Source organism: Numenius arquata, chromosome 7, assembly GCF_964106895.1.
Source record: "Numenius arquata chromosome 7, bNumArq3.hap1.1, whole genome shotgun sequence".
Classification (NCBI taxonomy): Eukaryota; Metazoa; Chordata; class Aves; order Charadriiformes; family Scolopacidae; genus Numenius; species Numenius arquata.
Window position 1 is genome coordinate 57,274,312 of NC_133582.1, and position 21,268 is coordinate 57,295,579.

General features: G+C 39.3%; 1 protein-coding gene across 1 annotated transcript; it reads right to left on the bottom strand.

Moving 5' to 3' along the window:
* Positions 1 to 723: 723 nt before the first annotated feature.
* Positions 724 to 19,271, bottom strand: LRRC72 (leucine rich repeat containing 72). Its single transcript, XM_074150970.1, has 9 exons — positions 19,234 to 19,271; positions 17,808 to 17,881; positions 14,294 to 14,363; positions 11,561 to 11,642; positions 9,877 to 9,990; positions 5,604 to 5,693; positions 3,922 to 4,086; positions 2,664 to 2,691; positions 724 to 1,136 (listed from the first exon to the last, which is right to left on the bottom strand). Exons 1-9 carry the CDS (start codon positions 19,258 to 19,260, stop codon positions 971 to 973), a joined length of 816 nt encoding a protein of 271 aa, XP_074007071.1. The 5' UTR covers positions 19,261 to 19,271; the 3' UTR covers positions 724 to 970.
* Positions 19,272 to 21,268: the final 1,997 nt, after the last annotated feature.

The following is a 21,268-nucleotide window of genomic DNA, read 5'->3' on the forward strand; positions in this document are numbered from 1 at the left end:
TAGTTGTAGAGGAGATGGGGGACGCCCAGTGACAGAACAACAGCCAACAGGACCGAGGTGTTGCAGGTGAAATTCCGTCTGAATAGAAGATAGATATGGTGGCCAGGAAGTGGTGGCACCTCCCTCATTGGAAATACTTGACCCACCTTGACAGGGCACTGGAGAACCGAATCTCAGACCCGCTTTCAACAGGAAGGTTGTACTAGATGAGCTCCAGAAATCCCTGCCAACCTAGACTATCTTGTGACTCTGTGCTACCTTAGGAAAGAAAGAAGGAACCCAGAAGACAAGCCACAGGCTGAAGAGAGGCTTTGATAGCTCAGACAGCATTGACCTGAAGCCTTTGGCAGGATGGAGGGAGAAAGACATGAGGAAATGTCTTATTTTCCATCTATAAGCCCATTTCCCCCAGCTCCCTTGGTGGTAACAGGCTGGAGAAGCTGCGGGTGTGAGGTGTAGTGCTAGGGCGTACGTCAGTGCATCCCTGCAGCACGCTAATTAGCAAATGGAAACTTTAATCCCCCTCAGAACTGAGAAAAGCTTAACGGTTGCTTTCTCCTATCTCTATTTTGAGGGAGGAAGACAAATTACTGCTAGTGAACACGCCAAGTCTAATTCTCCAGTAGAAACTATAAGGAATGAAATTAATTATACTTAGTTTCTTAAAAATTAACCTGCTGTTTAGCCTTAATAATTTCAGGTATCAAAAGTACAGTAAGAATTGCGTCCCAAGCAACTTTTATTGTAACACTGCCACTATTTATCATCTGCTGTCTTAATGTCTTCACTCTCCATATTATATATCTGATGATAAAAGCAACGTTACGCTGATATTTTTTTTGCTGGAAGTTCACTTAATTAGATGCATGTTTTAGTGTACTTGTTTTATAGAGATATTAACTTACATAAGAGGCTTATCTTCACACTAGAGAGAGGAATAATTTTTTTTTTTTCTTAGGGAAGAAAGCTCTCATCTAAATTGGATTGTCAGCTTCTCACGGGGTTCTTCCGCTTTGTTTTCAAGCCGTCTTTCTTGGCAGGTGGGGACTTTGTTCCAGTCAACAGAGGAAAATTCCATTAGAGATCGTGCCATTGCCCGTAGTAAAACGGCGTCTTCGGGGTTCTCAAATGGTACCCTGCAAAGAGAACAAAGGAAATGCGCAGCGTCTGAATGTCTCCAAACTACTTCGGAGGTAATTTACTGGACCCACTCTGTGTAGAAAGTGAAGTCAGAAGTCATGATGACACTAACAGCAAGGACTTTGGAATATCTGGAAGGCTTCCATCTGTTAGCAAATTCAAGAAAGCAAAACAAAATGAGAAAAGGTCAGAATCACAGGATCCTAATGAAAAAAATTCATGCCATAAATTATTTAAAATACATTTATAGCAGACTTTAGAATGGTTTTTTGTTTTCACTGCTTTTTTTTCCCCACAAAAAATATTATTGTTGTATACTTTTAATGCTCTGATTCAATGGAAACCATAAAACTAATTTTATGATTTCATAGTGATACGACACCCACTAATGCAAATGCACTTTTATTTCAACATGGATCTTTTAACCGCGCCAACATCCCTTCTCTGAGCTCTGAATCCCAAACACTGGCAGCTCGTGTTGTTCACATATCCTGCAGTCTGGGAGATTGTGGGAAAATGGGAGATGGGAGAAAGCGGGAGAGTCACAACATGGATGCAGAATCCACAAGGACTTTGTGTTAGACCAAAGTCTTTTAACTCTGACACAATATTAAAATCTGATCTTGTAGCAACTTATTTCATGAAGACGTACGTGTGGCTACACACACCTAATATAAACCATGGGACTATTTTCCATTTCATCGACGTGAGATGGAGAGGACGCTGCGCATCCATTCTCTCAATGAGAACAGCCAGCTCCACCCAAAGCAGGTAAGAATTCATTTTTAAACATAAACTAGCTTGATTGTAAAGAGCTGTACTCAAAGTGCGTAGCTATATAAAATCACATTGTTAAAGGATATCATCCTATGTCGGCTTTTAGTATTTTCTTTAATAAAAATTTCAAATATATTCCCATGTAAAGCCACAAAGTAAAAACAAGCCTCATATCTGAAGTCTGTAAATTTACTCTTATAGAGATAGCATCTAAAAATGTCATCACTTTACAATGCAACCTTTGTGCTGCCTCAATCGAGACACAGAGATAACGGAGATAAATTTTTCATTTATTTCTGTGATTTTGAAACTAAACAGAATAAAAGTAACATCGAGTACAAGCTAAAAAAGTTTCATTCTACGAGTCATAATATTTTTCAGAGTATGTATTTGTGACCAGCCAGTCAGGGCCATAACAAAGAACAGCTACTCTGATGCTCTAACACTTAAAGCGTGCTTTTTCTAGTGATTTGTATTTGATCTTACAAATAAACAGCATTTTTATCTACCCATTTCCAAACGGGGAATACTTTTCAATATCACGTTTCAGACAGCAGCGGGTAGTTTGTCTCATCAGAACAGCACAGAGTTGCAACTGTGTTAAATACAAAGATCAGAAATTTCTTCAAAAGCTCCTCTTTACTGGACGTTTTCTCTGGTTCGGGTACTTCTTAGGCACGAGAAAAGGAAATTAAGTAAACGCTTCAGAGATGCAAAAGAAAAACAAAATCCAAAAATTTACTTACCTATTTGTGTGATTTCCAAATTCACAACCTGTAACAAAAAGTTCAAATTAAAGCATTAATGGCTGTACAGCATTTTGATTAGTTGAGGATTACCGTCCCGATCCAAAATTACTTGTTCAAATGGACAGAAAACTACCAGATGATTTGAAATGTTAAAGATCATCTTTCATTAAGTTATTGTGGAAAAAAAGTATCTATTGTTGTTTTGGGTTTTTTTAAGTTTATGTAGTTCTTGTATTTCATTTCCCATACACATACATTTCCATGTATTTATTTTTCTTTCACAGAAAAATGATGCCACTGTCTATACATGTGAATGACTGTACGGCAGAGATAAACACAGTTGTATGCCTACTTTGATAATTATGAGCAAACCAAATAAATTATTAAATATGATTAAATTATCCTTTTTTTCCCCAACATTTTCAAAATTATTGTTAAACGCATTGCTTTCAGGTTTACTATTGTGGTATATCCATTAAAAAAAAAAAGAATCGCATGTATTTTATTAAATACCAAACTTCATTCCAAACCTCACTGACACTACTGTTTAAAATGCCACCATTTCAGTCATTTATGCAAAATATTTTTATTGTGTGGCGTTTCAAGGCTTGTTCTGGATTGTCACACAGCACGAGTCAGAAGGTACCAGGTGGTATTCACCTGCCTTCCTGTGCCAGGATCCTGCTGTCTTCCAGATCTGAGCATTGTTAAGAACTCTAAAAATTACTTTATATGCTATTATAAGACATCATCAAAATATTCTCACCTTGGAAAGCATAAAAAAGAACCTTCTTACAAAACTAGGCAAGATATGTAAAATTTAAAATGCTATTTAGAAGAAAATACTTTCTTCAAGAGATTATTTTATAAAAGCACTAGAGGGCATCAAAACTCTACGATGCTGATCGCTGTCTAAGACTCAGCCTAGAAGTGTATTGAGATGCTTTTAATTAAATAAAACTAAACACTCAGAAGGCACGTATTGAAAAAAATGAAATTTTGTTTGTTCAGCTATCTTTAAAGACAATTCTGTAACTACAGGAAGTGACTAGAACTTATTTGCCACAATACTCTTAGTAGGATACCTTTGTTGCCCATTGCTGCTACTACCACTTACTTTGCGAAGCAATTTGATTGAGTTCATGTATATATTTTATTACTAATACCAATAACTTTTCTTAGATGAATGAAAAGAACTTTTTCTAATTCAAATCACCTAAAAAACATATGCTTTTCCTTGCATTATGATAAATACCTGAGGGCAACATCAGTCTTCTGGCTGGTTGAGAGCACCTGCTGGATCCCGCTGTAGTTTCCAGGGATGTCTTCACTCTTTTTCCAAAAGCTATTGAATGCACAAGACGAGACCTTTCGCGGTTGTAATGATGAAGCGCTGACTCCCTTTCTTTTTGTGTAACTACTGTTAAAAGGGATATAAAAACGTTGGTTTTTTCTACCAACTGAAAAGGCTGGTATTATCTATTTGCACGCAGAAGGTGATCCGCTTTTTTTTTGGTGCAGAGTTTTGTAACAGCAGCAGTGTAAATCTGCATAATTTCACAACAACTCAAAATGGGAACATGGAGTGATACTTCCTAAGGCTTTAGGGTGAAGCCCTGTCTTTTGAGTGCAGTAGGATCAGAAGTTTTAAACCAAGGAACTAGAAAGTAAGACTTTTCGTACCACTGAAATGAGATCTATTGCAGAAGTCAGTAAAGATTTGGAAGTCTCTTTATGAATAGCAAAAACGAGTCCTGGTTCAAGGCCAGTTCAACTGCCATCGCTCAATTACAGAGAAAACTGTAGGATTTGATTCTTTTGATTGCACATCAAAAGAAAAGCTCACATTTTCCTGTTTTGCACTTTAATTAAAAAATAACTTTAAATTTTAAACAAAGATTTTGAGACCGTTATATCAAATAGGGGATTTTAACTTCAGTGCTACGAGCTGCGTACGGAGCTAGCGCTTCGGCTACGGAACAGAAGTGAGCGAAAGGTTCAGAACAAGTAACTAAGTCTGGCAGAAGCATTTTGAATTCAGGGAAGTTTTTAAGTCACAGTGTCTTGGGGACCAATTAGGAAGGAACTGCAGTAGTCGTGCCTGGAGGTAACAGAAGTGTGAGCACACGTCTTGTGTAGAGGAGACAGCCAGGACTATGCCGGGGTAATGTTCCACAGATGGTGAAGAAGCTTTGTAATGTTAGAGAAATAGTTCACTAAATAGAAAGTCCAGGGTACAGCTTGATAGAAATTAATGCCCCAAGTCTTAATCCGGGACTGATTGCAATATTACTGTATTTAGGAGATTAAATCCAGGAAGTTTTACAGAAGTGTTTCTAGACCTGTAAATGCAACACATATTTTCCAGCACATTAAGCTTCAGTCATCACTCCCTAGTCAAAAATGATCATTAATAAAACAGCCTGACAGACACGCTAAGCACAAACGTAACACAAACCCAAACAGTCAAGAGACTGGAGGTACCAGTGCAAAATGAAATACTCTATTTGAAAGCTTGGTCAGCATGTACCTCATCAAGAAACGCTCATATACATATTTAAACTATACAGAAACATGTAGATAGCTGAGGATATTAGCCATATCTACGTAAACACGCTCACCATATTGAATGTGCAAATGTAGGTCCATGTTTCTAAGCACAGGCTTTTACCTGTCTTACCCAAGCCCAAGATAAACATATAGAATTTAAAAAGACAGAAATCAAGAACATTTGGCAAAATAAACTGTTTATGCCACGTGAACTCTATTTGCTTGACAAATCTGGCAAAAGAACCCCAGGTGTCTGTTCATTAAGTATTTCGCTAAATCAACAAATGCATGTAAAAGAACAGGCAACATTAATTCACCTGTTTTCCAAACTGATTAAAACTAAAAGCAACCGTCAATGCTTTGTGAAAAGAGGAAAGCAATCCTTACACTTCCTGTCAAGGAGCTGCACTGAGGGAAGGCAGTATATCACATAAAGCCGGTAGTCTCGGTCTTGTGCCAGAGGGTTATGGAATAGGTCTGCAAAATTTATACAGAGAAAAAACAAACAACATCAGAGAAAACCAAATCCAGCAAAAGGAAAACAACTCACTTAGCAAGGCAGGAAAATGAAAAAATCACTAGTAGCCACAGATTTTGTACGACACATTATCAAATTCCAATTGTTCTTACGCTGGGTAAACACAGCACAGTCTCTTTACACACGCAAAATTACTCACCGAACACAGACAGCAAGAACTGGCTTATTGCTGAGTGTGCAAAATACCACGGGCAAGAACTGAGTAAAGGTGCCATCACGCGCTCCAAACCTTTGGAGACTTCTTTCTATTTTTTATGATATACAGATAAAACTACCAAGTGTTTGCCTTTGATTTTCTCACGTATTGTTCGCTGATGCCTATTTTAAATAATGGTAGTCTTTTAGGTGTGACAGCTTAAAGGTAAGATGTTCAATTTGTAAGGGGAGAGAGTTACTAAAACCACATGAGCCTCAGGACACCTATTATAGTGGATATGAAGTTTTTATCCCATAGACACAATATAAAATGCAAACACCCAGGTCTTCTGATGTTTTCCCACCAACTTTCATTGAGACCTGAGGAACTAAGCTCCAAAAGCCCATTAGCAACTTGACTAAAATACTTAAGTTCAGGTTCCCATGACCTGACTGACCAAACCTTTCAACACAGAGACAGGTATCGATGCTGCGCTGCTGCTTTGCCAGATGTGGAAGAATTGCCTGGAAGACATGCCAGATCAGTTTGTTTCAAGAGAGTGGTATCTGAGGTTGGTTAAAATAGAAACTGGCTCATTCCCAGATCAGCTAACGAACAAACAAACAAACAACTGTTTTTGAGGGTGGGCTTTTTTTTTTTTCTAAATGAAAAACATAATAATGCTATTTTTCTCTCCTTACTCAAATGCTGTTCTTCTAAGACAGTAAAAGTAATCAGGAAGCTGCGACCTTGAGATCAGAGCAGAGAAAAAAAATTATCTTAAATTGATAACTTTGACAACTTCTACCAAGGTCTACACTGGTCTGGTTTTCTCTTTTTTAAGAAAGGCTGCAGCTAATATTCACTCCAGGGTAAAAAAAAAACCCTGTTATATGTAATTTTAGCATTTAGGGAAGGAAAGATGGTGTTACGGAAGTGAGTAAGAGGTAACAGAAGAAGAAAAAAGTCTAGAAATATTCCACACAGATTTGTAAACTATAAGATGCTGGTTCCTGTTCTTCAGGGTAAATATGACAGGCAAAGAGGGCTCAGCGCGTGATGTGATTTAGCAGTTATTCTGAGGGTGCAATAAGGCTGGAATGGGTATTTCATATCTCCTACACAGAAAATGCCTGTTCATGTATTCAGAGGGGAACTTGAAATATTTTAATTCTTTAATAAATTTTTTTAAAGTCGCTGTACTTAGAAGTAGTAAGAGACCCACAAGGTGGCAGCAAAAGAAAGTTCCATTTTTGCCAAACCAAGTAGTATGGTTATTTTTTCTAGAAAGTGTTAATCAGAAAGAATACTAGGTGTGTATCAGCTAAGTCTGTTCTTAAGTCAAGACAATACATGATAGCATTCCAGAATGAGAGATGTTTCAGAAAGATGTCTAAAAGCAGGTATGTTTGGTAGTAGAATGGAATGAAGGTTCAAGAGAGACTTTTTCCAATGCACAAACCAGGGCTGACACTAAATACTTCTGAATCTGGATCCTACTTGGAGCACGTCCCTCCTCATCAACATTGATTTGTAGGTTTGTTTTAGAATATATGAATTTTTCTACTCCTCGTTCTTACAATAAATCCAACCATTGTATGGATCAAGATGGTCTTATTTTACAAAACATCTGGGATCAATTTTTGGCTCTGCTATCTACTTTTTGTCAAGGTCATGCAATTTTACTTCTACAAATTAGGGATAATGCTTTCTTCCTCCACAGTTTTGTCTGTTTTCTCTATTTGGAGTGTAGGAAAACAGTGTGCCTAACCCACATGGGGCAGAAGGGAACTACTGAGGCAGAAAAATATTGAAGATGATGTTATCAGCTGTGGAAAATAAATCAGTTGAGGCAATTTACGGAGTACCTAACAAAAATCTTGGATTCCAAAAGGGAGATGTGAGCACAAGGTGAGTCCATAAAGAAACCCTCCATATCTCCCAAAGGGCTGCTGTTGTGAGCAACCCACTCAGGAAATCTTTAGAAGCTGAGTGTCTTCCCTAAACGCCTGATGAAGACCAGTGTTGGGCTATAAATCCAGTGTGGGGGCAGTGGTTAGAAGTCACTTAAGAGAGCCTTAAGGAAGCAAAATGCAACATTTTGGCAGCCGGATGCTACTTCTGAAGTGAGCAATTACAGTGTATTAAACTGCTCCATTTTAATAGTTCTAATGTCCCCAAAAGCTACAAAATAATAAAATGTTATTATGCATCAAGAAGTTCTGTGGGAGGCTAGGGAGTGGGTTTTTCTAATCAGATTGTCCGGCAATAAAAAAGACCTACCTCACAACAGCGAGAACTCTCCCGTTCCCAACAGAGTTTTTATTTTATAATGGGGAATTATGAGCGCAGGACTTTTCAAAGCTACACAGAGCAAATTCTGCACCCTTTTTATATTTCTGAACAGTGCAAGCAGGCAAATAAATGATATAGTAATATGATGTATAGGCTTTGAAAATTTATTTTGTTCATTTACTGCTGTCATTTACTTCAAATATGACAGTGCACTTTATTAAAACAGTAATATTCCTGTTAATTTGAGAACTCATTATTATGAAATTTCTTTGAAACAACTTCTTTGACAATTTTTTCATGACAGCAAAGGAATGACTATAAAGTTAAGGTTATTAAGTTTCTTCCACTGATTAGCATTTACTTTCATATCTAGAGAACAATTTTTTAGGAGGGTAGATTGGTATATTCTATACATTGTTTGAAAATTCTCATAAACACCTGCTTTTCTATGGTGGTGGCTAGTACAACACGCAGCCAATTTTCACTACGTCTTTGGGACTGCCCATCATAACTCAGCAGCACTTCAACTATCTGCTATTTGTCTGTTTCTCACAGATGGTTGCAACAAGCGTAACAAACTCCCTGTGCTTGCTGAAGCTCCTTATTAATTGGTAGGGCTATAACATTAAATTCAAGTGACTGCACCATTCATACATAGGATGCCTGCCCAGACTTTGCCTAATCATTTCCAACAACTTGCACAGAATGAAAAAAATGACAATTTGGCTGGCATGTCATCTTCTTAAACACTTGATTTGTTTTTTAATTTTGGCCTAGGGTCAAGTTCAATTAAAAGTGTACTTTTCGAGCCATATTTTCTTTTCCTGCAATCAGGCATTCAATTTTTCGAATGTATAAGGAGGTATGGCATGATGACAGTCACCTCTACTAATGGTGTCATTAAGACACGAAACCTGTTTCCTGTTTTCTCAAAGTACTGAGCGTTTGGCATGACCCATGACGACATTCCTTTAGGAACCATGGAAAAAGACTGCTTACACTTACACTTTCACTAGGTTAATAGCATATAATCCTACTTTCCCTGGAGGCTAATTCTTACATTGTAACTCAGTGGCGCCAACACAGCCTTGTATAACTTAATTTGAAATTTCAGAGCCTATGCTGCTTTCATTTCCAGCCAGTATATCGAAGAGTAAGCCACTTAACAGATATTGTTATACTTAATATCTAAAGTCTATTTATTCTTAGACTCCAGAAATCCATGGAGTCTGCCAAAAAGATGCAGAAAGTAAGTTCTACGAGCAACAGAATTAACAAGGCAGGAATTTGGGTTCTATAACCTATCACTCACACTCTCAACAACAATAACATCCGTTTCTCAACTCCCTTCACCTCTGTGATAATCTCACTGCACTCCCATGTTCCCTTACAAAAAAGGTAGCAGTGAACTGCTTTGATTGCCTCCAAGCTACTCATCCAGGAGACTGGCTCGCCAGCAGCCAAAAGAAGTTAAACTTCTGAACTCATCTGGCAGTTTTTTCTTACTTGAGGTACTCTCTGTGGAATTTTCGTGTCTTAAAGATCTCTTTCTTCTGTCAAATTTGGTTGAAATTGATAATTAGCTTCAAAAGCTATTTGCAAATGATGCGGAAACAGACAAGAAACATCCTGATAAGAAACACTAAAAAAACTACTGCTCACTGTTCTGCAAAATAAAAATAAGGTATTACTTAAGGTCTGCAAGCTCATCATTCCCTCCAGTTCCTTCACTGTCTTGTCAAGTTTTTTTAACTGGTTGTTGTGAAGCAAGAGAATCTGTAACGCACATAAGTGTTTCAGAGCACCTGAAATAAAATGAAAAACAATTAATTATTCTCATCATACCTGACTGCCTTTATTAGATAATAAATTTGTGATGCTGCATGCTCAACTTGGTATTCTAGCTATCCATCTATGTCTGCCTTTTGGTAACACCTTGCATGAGATTAGTAAAATAAAAGTTACCAGAGATTTCAATACCCCTTTCATCTTTCTAGTCACATCCTTTGAATTCATGCCTTTTTTCATTCCAGTTCCTTCCATTTGTCCCCATTGCCCTTGCCTCAACAAATCAACACCAACTACACCCTCTCTTCTTCCTCCCTTCCTTTCTCCTATATCTCAGTAATCTTTGATTAATTCGCCTTCACCCCCTCTTACCCTTACCTAATACTACCTTTACCTCACAATCATATATCCCTAATACTGCCTCTGCCTCACAAGCAACAAATAATGAATTCCTTAGAAAATAGTTCAATTTCAAATAATTAGTAATGTATTAAAAAGTTATTACAAAATTATTGTCGTGGCTGACCCAGACTATGTGTTCACATCCTCACACCACATGAGGCGTAGAGACCTCATTTTCTAAATTCTATACAGTATTTCTCATCCACATTTCTCTACCACTGATACTTGCCCTCCGTTTACCCATATTTTGTTGTCTTCTGTATTGTCTCTTGTGCCCATGTGTTTGTTTCTTTCAAACGTCCATTTTTCTCAAAATCTCACAGAAACCAATCAACATTATTTCTCATCCCATGAGAAATGTCCCTTTATAAGGACAGAGAAAAGTAAAAAATTAAAATTTAAAATGTCTAGAATATACACAAATATATACCTCTTCAGGGAGGTGTCCCTGCCCATGGCAGGGGGGTTGGAACTCAATGATCTTTAAGGTCCCTTCCAACTCTAACCATTCTATGATTGTATGATTACACTTTGGCTTCTTCGTTCACAAATTCACTAGTCTGGCACAGCCACTTTAATCTACAAGAGCAAGCAAGACTGAAATAGAAGCGTACAACAGATGCAAGTTTAAAATAAAAGTTTTAAGGTAACTTTATGAAATATTCCCGATCCTAAATGTAACTATATCATGAGGAAACTGCAGAACCTTAGTAACTACCTTAGAAGTGGGACAACTTATTAATTTATTACCCTTTTATTTTCATGTTAAGTCTGTCAGCACCGCTATTAGGCTTTCATCATATAAACATAAATGGCTCTCAAAAGGTACTTCTATCAGGTTACGGAGTACCTGGTCAGCAAGAGGGCTACAAATCATCACGTAAAAAGGGCTTTGCATGTTCATTTTCAATATGAAATATGGTCATGTAAGATGAAAAATATTTTACTATTGCCTGACATTGAAGTGAATGACATTTCACCCCTTAGACCAGGATAAACATATCACCTTATTGACACTCAATCAAATCACTAAGAAAAAACAATTAACATGTATTCTTATGCATACATAGGAGTTTTCAACCTCGAAGTTACCTACTGTTGTCCACTTTTATAAATTTCAATGCCAATACACAGAAAAGAAAGCATAGGCCTCTGCTCAATAATCTAAAAAGGGGATATTGGTACCTGAGATATCTGTCAGTTCATTATTGTTGAGATAGAGTTCAGTCAAGCAACAGTTTTTGATCAAAAAGGTTAAATCTTGGATCTGAAATTAGAGTTAGGAAACCTGCTATATGTCAGTCTGCATTTAACTTTGGACAAGTATAAACACAGCATCTTGAAAACTGTTTAACTATTGGTAGTTTCTTATATTTCTGTTCAAGACTTGGTTTAAGGATTCTCTTGACAACTGAACCTTCATCAGCAATACTAACTACACATCAAATACATGTAGCACAGCCTTACCTAATTTTTTGAACTAAAAAATTACTTTTTACATTTGGAAGCAGATTTCATTGAATTACCAGTAGTCACATTTTCTTTTATTTCTATTCACATTTGAAATATTTTTTATTGCGAGAGCACTCTTGTACGACGTAATAATTCGACGTTTATTTAAGAAAACTCCTGAACTATATCCTTAGAAAAAGCCCAGCTTCTAGTTTTAAAATTATTTCTTCATCAGCAGGTCCAAAGAGCACATATTTGTTCTAAATTTCCAAAAACGAAGTCGTGACTTCAATGTGAGGTAACATACACGCAATGGGACACCGAAATGACAATTTTAATAGTTGAGAACCGGGAGCACTAATGGTGCTTAAGTATTTATCCCACAGTCTAAATGCAAGAGCAAACATAACTTTGTTCCTGACACTACTTGGATTTCTGTGATGCAAAGCCATTTGTTAGTGGGGGAATGATTCCAATCCTTGAATTGCGCCACTGATTTTAAAACAAATGTGCTTTGCTCTCTGTATTAATGGTATCTGAAAGTTGGAAAGAAGAGAATGAGACACAGGTTTTTCCATTCCTAAAGTTCTCTTAAATCCTTTGAGAAAAGATACTTTAAAGTTCAAAATAATACCATTCTCTGAGTTTTGCTTCATCTCAGAAAAACCTGGTTCAGTGAAAACAGCAATATCCTACAAATAAAAATATCCCGTTCTTCACAATGATTATTGTATCTTGTGTAGTGTACAGCCCACGCATACCAATTGTATAGAGTGGTGTTTCCCTATCTTTGGTTTTCCCTATCTTTGGGTTTTTTAGGATCAATTGAAATTCAGTTTCTTGTGATAAAATTATTGTGATGCGTTTTTAAGGAAAGCAAAAAAGACCTCAGATCTTCTGAGTTCAGAAAAATATCCTCCCCCTATTAGAGCATTTAGCTGAGACTTCTCCTAAGAAAAGCCACTGAGTGGCTGCTGCACACAAGTTATATACAGAATGACATTTCCACACAAGTTATATAGAACAACAGAAGAATGCTCTTTGTTACTGCATAGGTAGGAAAGTTAGATCTGTGCAAAAATCACATTTATGTATCTTTTACGGCCAGCAAGATCAGTTCTGCTTAGTCAACAAGCCACTTCCCCTTAGTCTTCAGTGCCCTTTAGAAATACAAGGGAAAGCTTTATTATATCTATGATTTTAGTTCAACCTTTTAATGTATCTGTATTTTTGCTTTTTTTTGAAAATAGTTGGATAACCACAGGTCTTTCAATGAAGTCGACACAAGATGCTATATAATTGATGTTAGCCCGGGGCAGCAGATATACATACACTCCTAAGTGACATGGAATGTAAATTTATTTTTTCTGCTGCTCACAGAGCTACTTATTTACCTGAGCAAGCAATTCTGGTGTTTTAAGAACTTGAGGTCATTGTGGAAGTCGCGTAAATTTCTGTACAGTAAGATACTTAAAAACAGGTCAGAAATTTGTGGGTTTTATCACTTTTCTTGCTTTTTAATTACCAGTGGCTAACGGTGAAGGTTTGGATTCAATTCAACCATTTAATAATGGTTGGCTATGTATTTGGAGATTTCTAAATTGGATAATTCTACTGTCAAATAGATGGTCTTGCATAAGACACAATGTGCTTAGACTTGGCTGGAAACTCTAGTGTCCGGAGATTTTGACAGAGCATTGTCTTAAAACCCCTACAGGATATAATAAATAATATAGGCGAGATTTGCACAGATGGAGAAAGTAAGGCCCATGGTTTCTGTGACTGATTTAGGACTATACAGTGCACTGGAAACAAGAGACATTAATGTGGCCCAGCGTCATAGTCTCTTAAATCAAACACGTTTAGGTGGCATGAAGGCCTGCAGAATGGCAGAAGATCCCCCATCCCTACCCTAGCACAGCGGTGCTACTGCCCATGCACTACACGTGTCTGCAAGGGCATTATACAACATGCTACACATTTCCACTCTTTTCCCCAAAAACTAGGAAGGCCAGGAGTTGTTATAAGAATAACTTACAGCCACATCGCCCCTCGGTCTGTTCCAAGAGCTGCCCACTCTGCTGGGCACTGAATACTCGCTGTGAGCTACACTGTGAACTGCTACCCCAGACCTCGGGTATCGGTACGCTATCAGGCAATTTGGCCAATAACTTAGTTCTAAATATACTCAATCTTTCTTTTTATTGCTAAGGTGTTAGCACAACACCTCAGCTTCTTAAATCCACAACATTTTCTAAAGGAAAATCTATGAGTTTATACTCTGTAATGTAGAACAAAACCCTGTTTCTTCAAAACTGTCGTATTTAAGTCAGTTAAATTTGTCTGGAAATTAAGAATAACTTATTAGCTTGACAATTATATAATACTTCATGTTAGAAAAACTATGAAATAATAATCAGGGAGTATAGACACATTGTTCTGCTCTTTAAAGCAATACCTTATTACCTTATTGTCGTTAATCCACAAATACCTTAACCTATGAAACCTCGATAGACTTGGGATAATTGTTAGTCCTCTGGTGGAAGAGAAAAAAAAAAAAGAGTAACAAATTTCTTAACATTAATGGTGCTTAATCACTTAATAAACAGTTGAATTTTTTATAATGTAATACAAGCACTGTATTATAAAAGCATATTTTATAATGTAAATACAAGCACTAAAAAGCCACACTTCTTTAGAAATCATAGCAGAGAGAGTGGAAGCATTCTACACACCTGAAAGCGTAACAAAGCAGCAGGTGGTAAAGAAATGGGAACAACCTTTTTTTTTTTCCCATTTATTTTCCCAGGGAGAATGAGTCCCACGTACTTTGCAGTTTGTAGCAACTGCTCAGAACACAGGTGGGGAAGTCTGGCATTCTGGGGACACCAACCTAAAAGGAGAGTTGCTTTGAGGGCATAGTGTGGATTGTCCAGCTTCCAGAGAAGCCAACGGAAGACAGAGACCAAGCACATCAATGTACACGTCTTATTATTTTTCATTTTAGTGCACAGTGTGAAATCTTTTGCCCTTTTCTCACCCCTCTTCTCTCCTGTCCTCATATAAACTTAGTATTTACTCATATTCATTAGGAGTCTTGTTTCAAATAAAACTGCAGATCCACTGAGGCTGGAACTATCTCCTATGTGCTGGTAGGGTTTTTGGTTTAATTGTGTCTCTAGCACTTTGAGCTTTCTATAAAGAACAAATTACCTACTAACCAAGAGGATATTTGTGAGCTGCCAAGTAATTTTTACTAATTGCTCCTCCTTATTTTTCATTGCTTTAAATAAATGTTCTTGATTTCCTCTACAATAATTATAGATGACCTTTACATGACAAATTTTAATTGACTTAATAAAACTTTCCTCATGGATTTTAACGTGCTGCAAGACTAAGGCAAATGTTTCAGAAAGAACTAACAGGACTGCTAAAAATTAACCTCATATCATCAGGCTAAAATGATCTGCCTGAAGCCTGGTATCTAGTTTCCCATGGGTGAGTTTTTTTGGTTGGTTTTTTGTTTTCATCAAACCCTCCAGATACAGACAAATGGGGACTGGACACCTTTTCTGATCTTGCATTTAAAAAAAATAAAGAAAAATAATCTGTGGGGAGCAAACCCTACAAAGTTGAGGTGCTGTACTTCTATTCTCCCATATTTCTGAAAATCAGATTATCCCATGCCGCTACTTTGTTAAACTGTTTATTTGGCTGCCTCAAATAATCCATAAAAATGAACCCTGAAAATAGGCATTTATGTGTCTATTGTCACAAGTAGCCAGAAAATACATTACTGCAAGTAGTACAGACGAGCAGATGAGTGTTGACAGGAGGTACAGAGCTCTGACAGAGCTACTGTCTATTCTTCTGTATAGTTCTAGCTTACACTTCGCAACTATTTTTCAGGCAGCAAAGCCAAAATTTCCTCATATTCTTTGTCACTGCCATTCTATACTTAGTTCACAGGTTTACATTTTAATTGGCTTTACTCCCTCTCTGGTAACAGCCTCATCTCAACTATCTCCAAGCCTTGATCTGTTTTGTTTTGTTTTTTAAGGCATTTAATTTGCCCCAGGTTGAGCTTAATACCTCTAACATTTTAAAAGAGCCTGTCCCTTTCTGTATGCCTTCCAGACTTTGCGTGTCTCTTACAAACTGATCCTTTTTGGCCTGCAGCACTCTTTTCGTACCTACTGCTAAGTTAATCAGTTTTCCCAGGATGACAGCTTTCAGTGTCCAAAAGTACATTTTTTCATGTCCCTTTAACAGTAGTGGTTTAAAAATATAATCTCATTCCCTCTTATTTGATTGACTTCAATTATTATTTTCTCATTTTCTTATTTTAGCCAGCAGAAAATTATGTCAAACCGACAGTTAAGGAGGCATGATCTGATACTGAGATCGGCTGAGGTTCAAGGTTTATATAAATTAGTATAGAATAAAAGGAATTCACTTCTATCCCATCATCAGAGAAGCATCATCTTTCTCAAAATGGTTTCACAGGAAGACAGATCACTTCTGTATCTGCCATCTGAACATTTCTTTTTATTCCATACCCCAAAAATATTTCAAAACCAGTGAGGGCAACATTTAAGAATTTAAAATCAGAAAATACGCCTATTAAGACTGCATACAGTGTCTTAATTCTTTTACACATATCCATTAAAATAATTTTCTTATATATTTTCTAAAATACACATCTATACATCTTGTAATTTTCTCATTATTTAAACTTCTCCCTTAGGTTTTTATGTATGTTTTCTTCTTTCTAAAATACACATTTTAATAAATTTAACAGTAAATATATGTTTTACGTTTTCTTTTCAAAGCGTTAAATGCTTTCTGAGTGTAAATCAGGAGATGTGCTAAGGAGTTTAAAGATACCAGGGGGCACATTTAGATTTTCAAGACAATCTGATTTCCACTAAAAACAGGCTAGACAACACTCAAATCCCTTAACACCTTTTTTTTTTTTTTTTTGGCATTCATAGGACCTAGAGACCTTGAAAACCTTGTCCCTGAATTATTAAACTACATTTAGTTCTTTATATATGATATCAACCGTACAGACACTAGATGCAGTTGTGAGGCTGCAGACGGGTATGTAACACTTGGAACTATGCCCTGGCCAGAAGTTCAAAGTACGTTTTTCAAAAACTTTGAAGTGTGCCCTGTCACGTCTCCATCTTTCTACGGTAGCCTCTCAGCATGTTCATTCTACAACACACACCTCTATCGCCCTAGATCACCCACGGGTTCATGAAAGCTTTGCCTTCCTTCACTTAGCAGGGTTTCTTCTCCCCATCTGCCCTACATCTCAGGCTGTTTCATAAAGCTCACAGAGGAGATCAGTGCTCTGATCAGTACTGCCAGCCCCAAACAAGCGGTCTTGTTCTCACTTCATGCTGCCCTGCCCTCCCTTCAGTTCTTAACAGCAGAGATGCAGGTAATTTCAAAGGTGCTACCAGTGAGTTTACTGTTGCAATAACAGATCTCTTCAGGGAGGTCAGAAATTTGGCAGTTCTTAGACTGGGCAGGTCCCATGTTTTTTGGTTTGGTTTTTTTTTTTTTTTTTTTTATTTGCCTTCTTGATACTCCTTCCACCCAGCCTTACGAGCCAGTTAGAACAGGCAGAGCTCAGCCCACTAAGCCTCTCTCCTCTGCTCCCTGTGGTAGAAGTTCATGCACAACCTTGTGAACTCGCAGACCCTCCAGCGATTCTGGGTTGCTGGAGGATTGTGTATCCAGGGCTGAGGCAGTTAACTGCTTCGCTCCGAGTACAGCTCTGCTGCGTATGTCAGTGTTACCTTCACCGTTTCTTCTTACACAACATGTATGGGCTAGGTATAAATACAATTTATTGATATTTTACATATAAACCATGTTCAGAGAGTATCTGATATAGAAAGTGCTATAAAAGGGTACCATTTACCGTGCTCTACTTTTAGTAAAAGCCAGAGAAACGTATTCTACTTACTGTCCAGCCAGATACAATGCTAAGACATCCATGTTCCTCTTAAAGCCACCGATCTTCAGCTGGTTTTCCACTGCCTGACAGCACACAGTACATTTGTCAGCATAATATACCGCGTAACCATGCATTCATTACATTACAACATTTGCCTATTTGGCATCTAAACTAATAGGCACACCAAAATTAATATATGCATCACAGCACCTCGCAAACTATACTGTAGTCTAAGAGACATAAAGAGATATGAACAATATAATTAGCAGTCTCTATTTAAAAATTGATAAAAATACTCCAACGATTAATGTTACGCTCGCGCTAATTTTCTTTCCCTGTGGAGAATCAGAGTTCATGCACAGGAAGTAAGGAAGTACCGTCTGATGACCGGAGAATGGGATTCTCACTCAGGTCAGCCCAACCCCGTACAGGTGATCGACCACAAAACTCCTTACCTTGCAATACAGTTGTGACCTTATTTCATGCAACTTTATGCACGTGACGGTTTTAAATTGCGCACCCAGAAAGCTCTGCTTGTACATTTAATGTTGAAAAATGTAGGCACTATTTTAATTTTCAGTGTACTACTGACGTGCTGCAATTTGTAAAAGCAGCGAATCCTAGTTAACGTAAGGATTATGGATCACAGCTACTTGTGGTTGATGAAAAGTAAAATGTTTACCAGAAAAAAAACGGTTTTACTACACGAGTTACCACACCCAACACCATTAAAACCACTACTGTTTAAAACACAGAACTAGTCTAACTCTGCAAATGCAAAATGGCTTGGAAGCACCGACCGGCACATCTGGAGCGACCCGTACGGGCCGTGCGATGGCTCCAGCGTGTTCCGGGCACACCGAATGTACCCAGGGTAACTGGGGCAGGGGGGCACCCCCAGAGGGGCTGGGCCTGTGGCACCTTCTGGAGCCCGGGCGCAGGAGCTGGCGGGACCCGCCGGGCGCACTCCCCACAGACTCCTCACAGACCCCAGGCACCGCGCTCGACGGCCGTGCCCAGAGATCTCTTACTTCTCAAACTCCATCATTTGGGATGGCTCCATCCCAACGCTTCGCCCCGGCTCCCACCACCCCAGGCCCCGGCCGAGCCCCCCCGCGGGCTCGGGTGTGCGGGCTCTCCCGACCAAATCCTTCCCCCCAGGGGCAGGCTGCCTCGGAGCAGCCGAGCCGCCCCAGGCCGTTCCGCGCTGCCAGGGCGAGCGGGGAACACGCCTCCCTTTGCTGCGGGCTGGCCACAGCTTCCCCCGCGCCCCCGGCCCGGCAAAGCGAGGGTGCGAGACCGGCGCCGCCCGCCTTGCGGGGCCGGGCCGCGAGCGCTGCGGGAGCGGAAGGGCTGCGAGGGGCCCGCCGGGGGCGGGAGGCGGGGGAGCAGTGCGGGGCCTGGCGGGGCGGGGTGAAGCCGCCGCTCCGCTCACCTGCCCGCCCGCGCTGGCGGCCGCCATTTTGGCGTCCCGTTCCTAGGCGGCGGGAGGAAGGAGGGCGAGCCTCGGGACAGGGGGTGACAGAGGCCGGGTGGGGCCGGCCCGGTCCCAGCGCTCCCTGAAAGGCGGCGGCAGCGCTCTAACGGCGGAACGGGAGCTCGAGGCCGAGCGTTAGCCCGGGCGGGGCTCGGGGAGCGGCCCCGACCGCGGGGGCTGAGGGAGACGGGAGAGACCCGCCTCGCCCCCGCTTCCTCCCTGTGTGGGTTTGGGCCTCCTGTGCCTGGGTGGGGTTTTTTTAACGCACGAATCCTACCTGCACGTGTGTCTCTGTCACCTATCGATCAGGAGAACACTCGCGACTTTAATTTACAACTAATTTACACCTTACGCTCATTTGCAGGTCACCTCGGTGCCTGAGGAAACGCGTTCCTGAGACGGGCCCGCTGCGGCGGCGCTGCCTTTGGTTGTAAATGACATCCACATGTGCAAGCAACCATTGCCATGCTGTTATTTTTATAACCGTTTTACTGCACAGCACAAGCTGAGAAATAGAAAAAGCCATTTCCAGCGTGTGTGTGCGTGCACGCACATGCTTATGCGCATGTCGGACAATAGAAAATGTTTGATCAAGCTACACCAAAAATACATCTGAAAACTTGAGGCTTTATTTAGAATATAATTTACACGGAGTACTCAAGTTAGCAGAAACAGTCACTGTAAATTACGTGGAACTGACATACAAAGAGCAAGGGGTTGTGTGTGCAAATGTATGAATACCCTGTCCCTCATGGAGTTAATTACGAGCGTGCCTTTGCTTGTTCAGAGCAGTGAAACTAGATGTCGGGTGTATGATAGAGGAATGGAACTACAGTACAAGTATTAGATTGCAAATACCTCGTTTTCATAGAAAAATTGTGTGGGTGGCTTCCATTTCAGCTAGGTAGTTTTAAACAAATAGAAACCTCAAATAAGAAAGACTAGACATCTTAAAAGTATAAAACTGACAACAGAAATGTCTTTAATCATTTATTTTAGCTTCCAAAAATATCTCGAGGGTATTAAAAATCATAAAAAGAGGAAATGTAGCGAAGAAGAAGAAACTGGAACACAGATCCATCTTTTTTTCCCTTTTACATTTGAGTTTGGTTTTCTCAATCAACAAGATAAAGCTACCACTTCAGAAGAGTGAAAGGTGAGATGGTAATTAAAGAAAAAGTCAACTTTAATAATAAAATTGTCTTATCAAGGAGTCCAATTAACATGGTATGACAAGCAAATTCAGTAATCTAAAGTATGTAGAGGGGGAACCTCTAGGACCTATTTTGTTGCATTCCAACACAGAGGTGTGACATACAAGGGCTGAGGTTTGTTTAGATAAGTTTTGGGTTTTTTGGAGGTGCTTGTCTCGACTGATAACTGTGAGCTACAGACTTAGTCCGAAAACTAAACCAACTGCTTGAAATGAAATAATCTTCTTCTTTCTGCATTTGTAAGTTGACACTTTAAATCCCGACCAAGCTTAAAGGAACTTGGGCAGAAAATGAGTATTTTTATATTCAAACTGAATTATTACCATATTTTATACTGACTAGGTGGTGTCCTTTTCCAAAATATGTAACCTGTCACCAATTTAATGCTATTCCGGGATTGCTGTGCAGAAATGAAGAAACGATCACTTGTCCTTTGGGATATTCAGGACATGAAAATAGGGGAAAGCACAGATGTTCTAGTTTTACTGACAAAGGTGGTCGGCCAGAAGAGGAGAAGATTCCACCTGTCAACCACCAGGGCTGCAGATGCCCGGAGGAGTTCATCTGACACACAGAGGAGCACCTTTTATTCCCTGAAGTACTTCAAAGGCCCCGCACTGTGGGCAGAGGGGATCGTCACTGTGTCACTTTAGAGACCACATTATAGAAACACAGGTTTGCTTTGGATAGAAAAGTTCAGATTAAACCTGGTTTAAAGTGTAACCTGCCTTTGTCTGCGTTGCTGAGGGGCTTGGATGCTCTCCGGTCCAGTCTCCCAC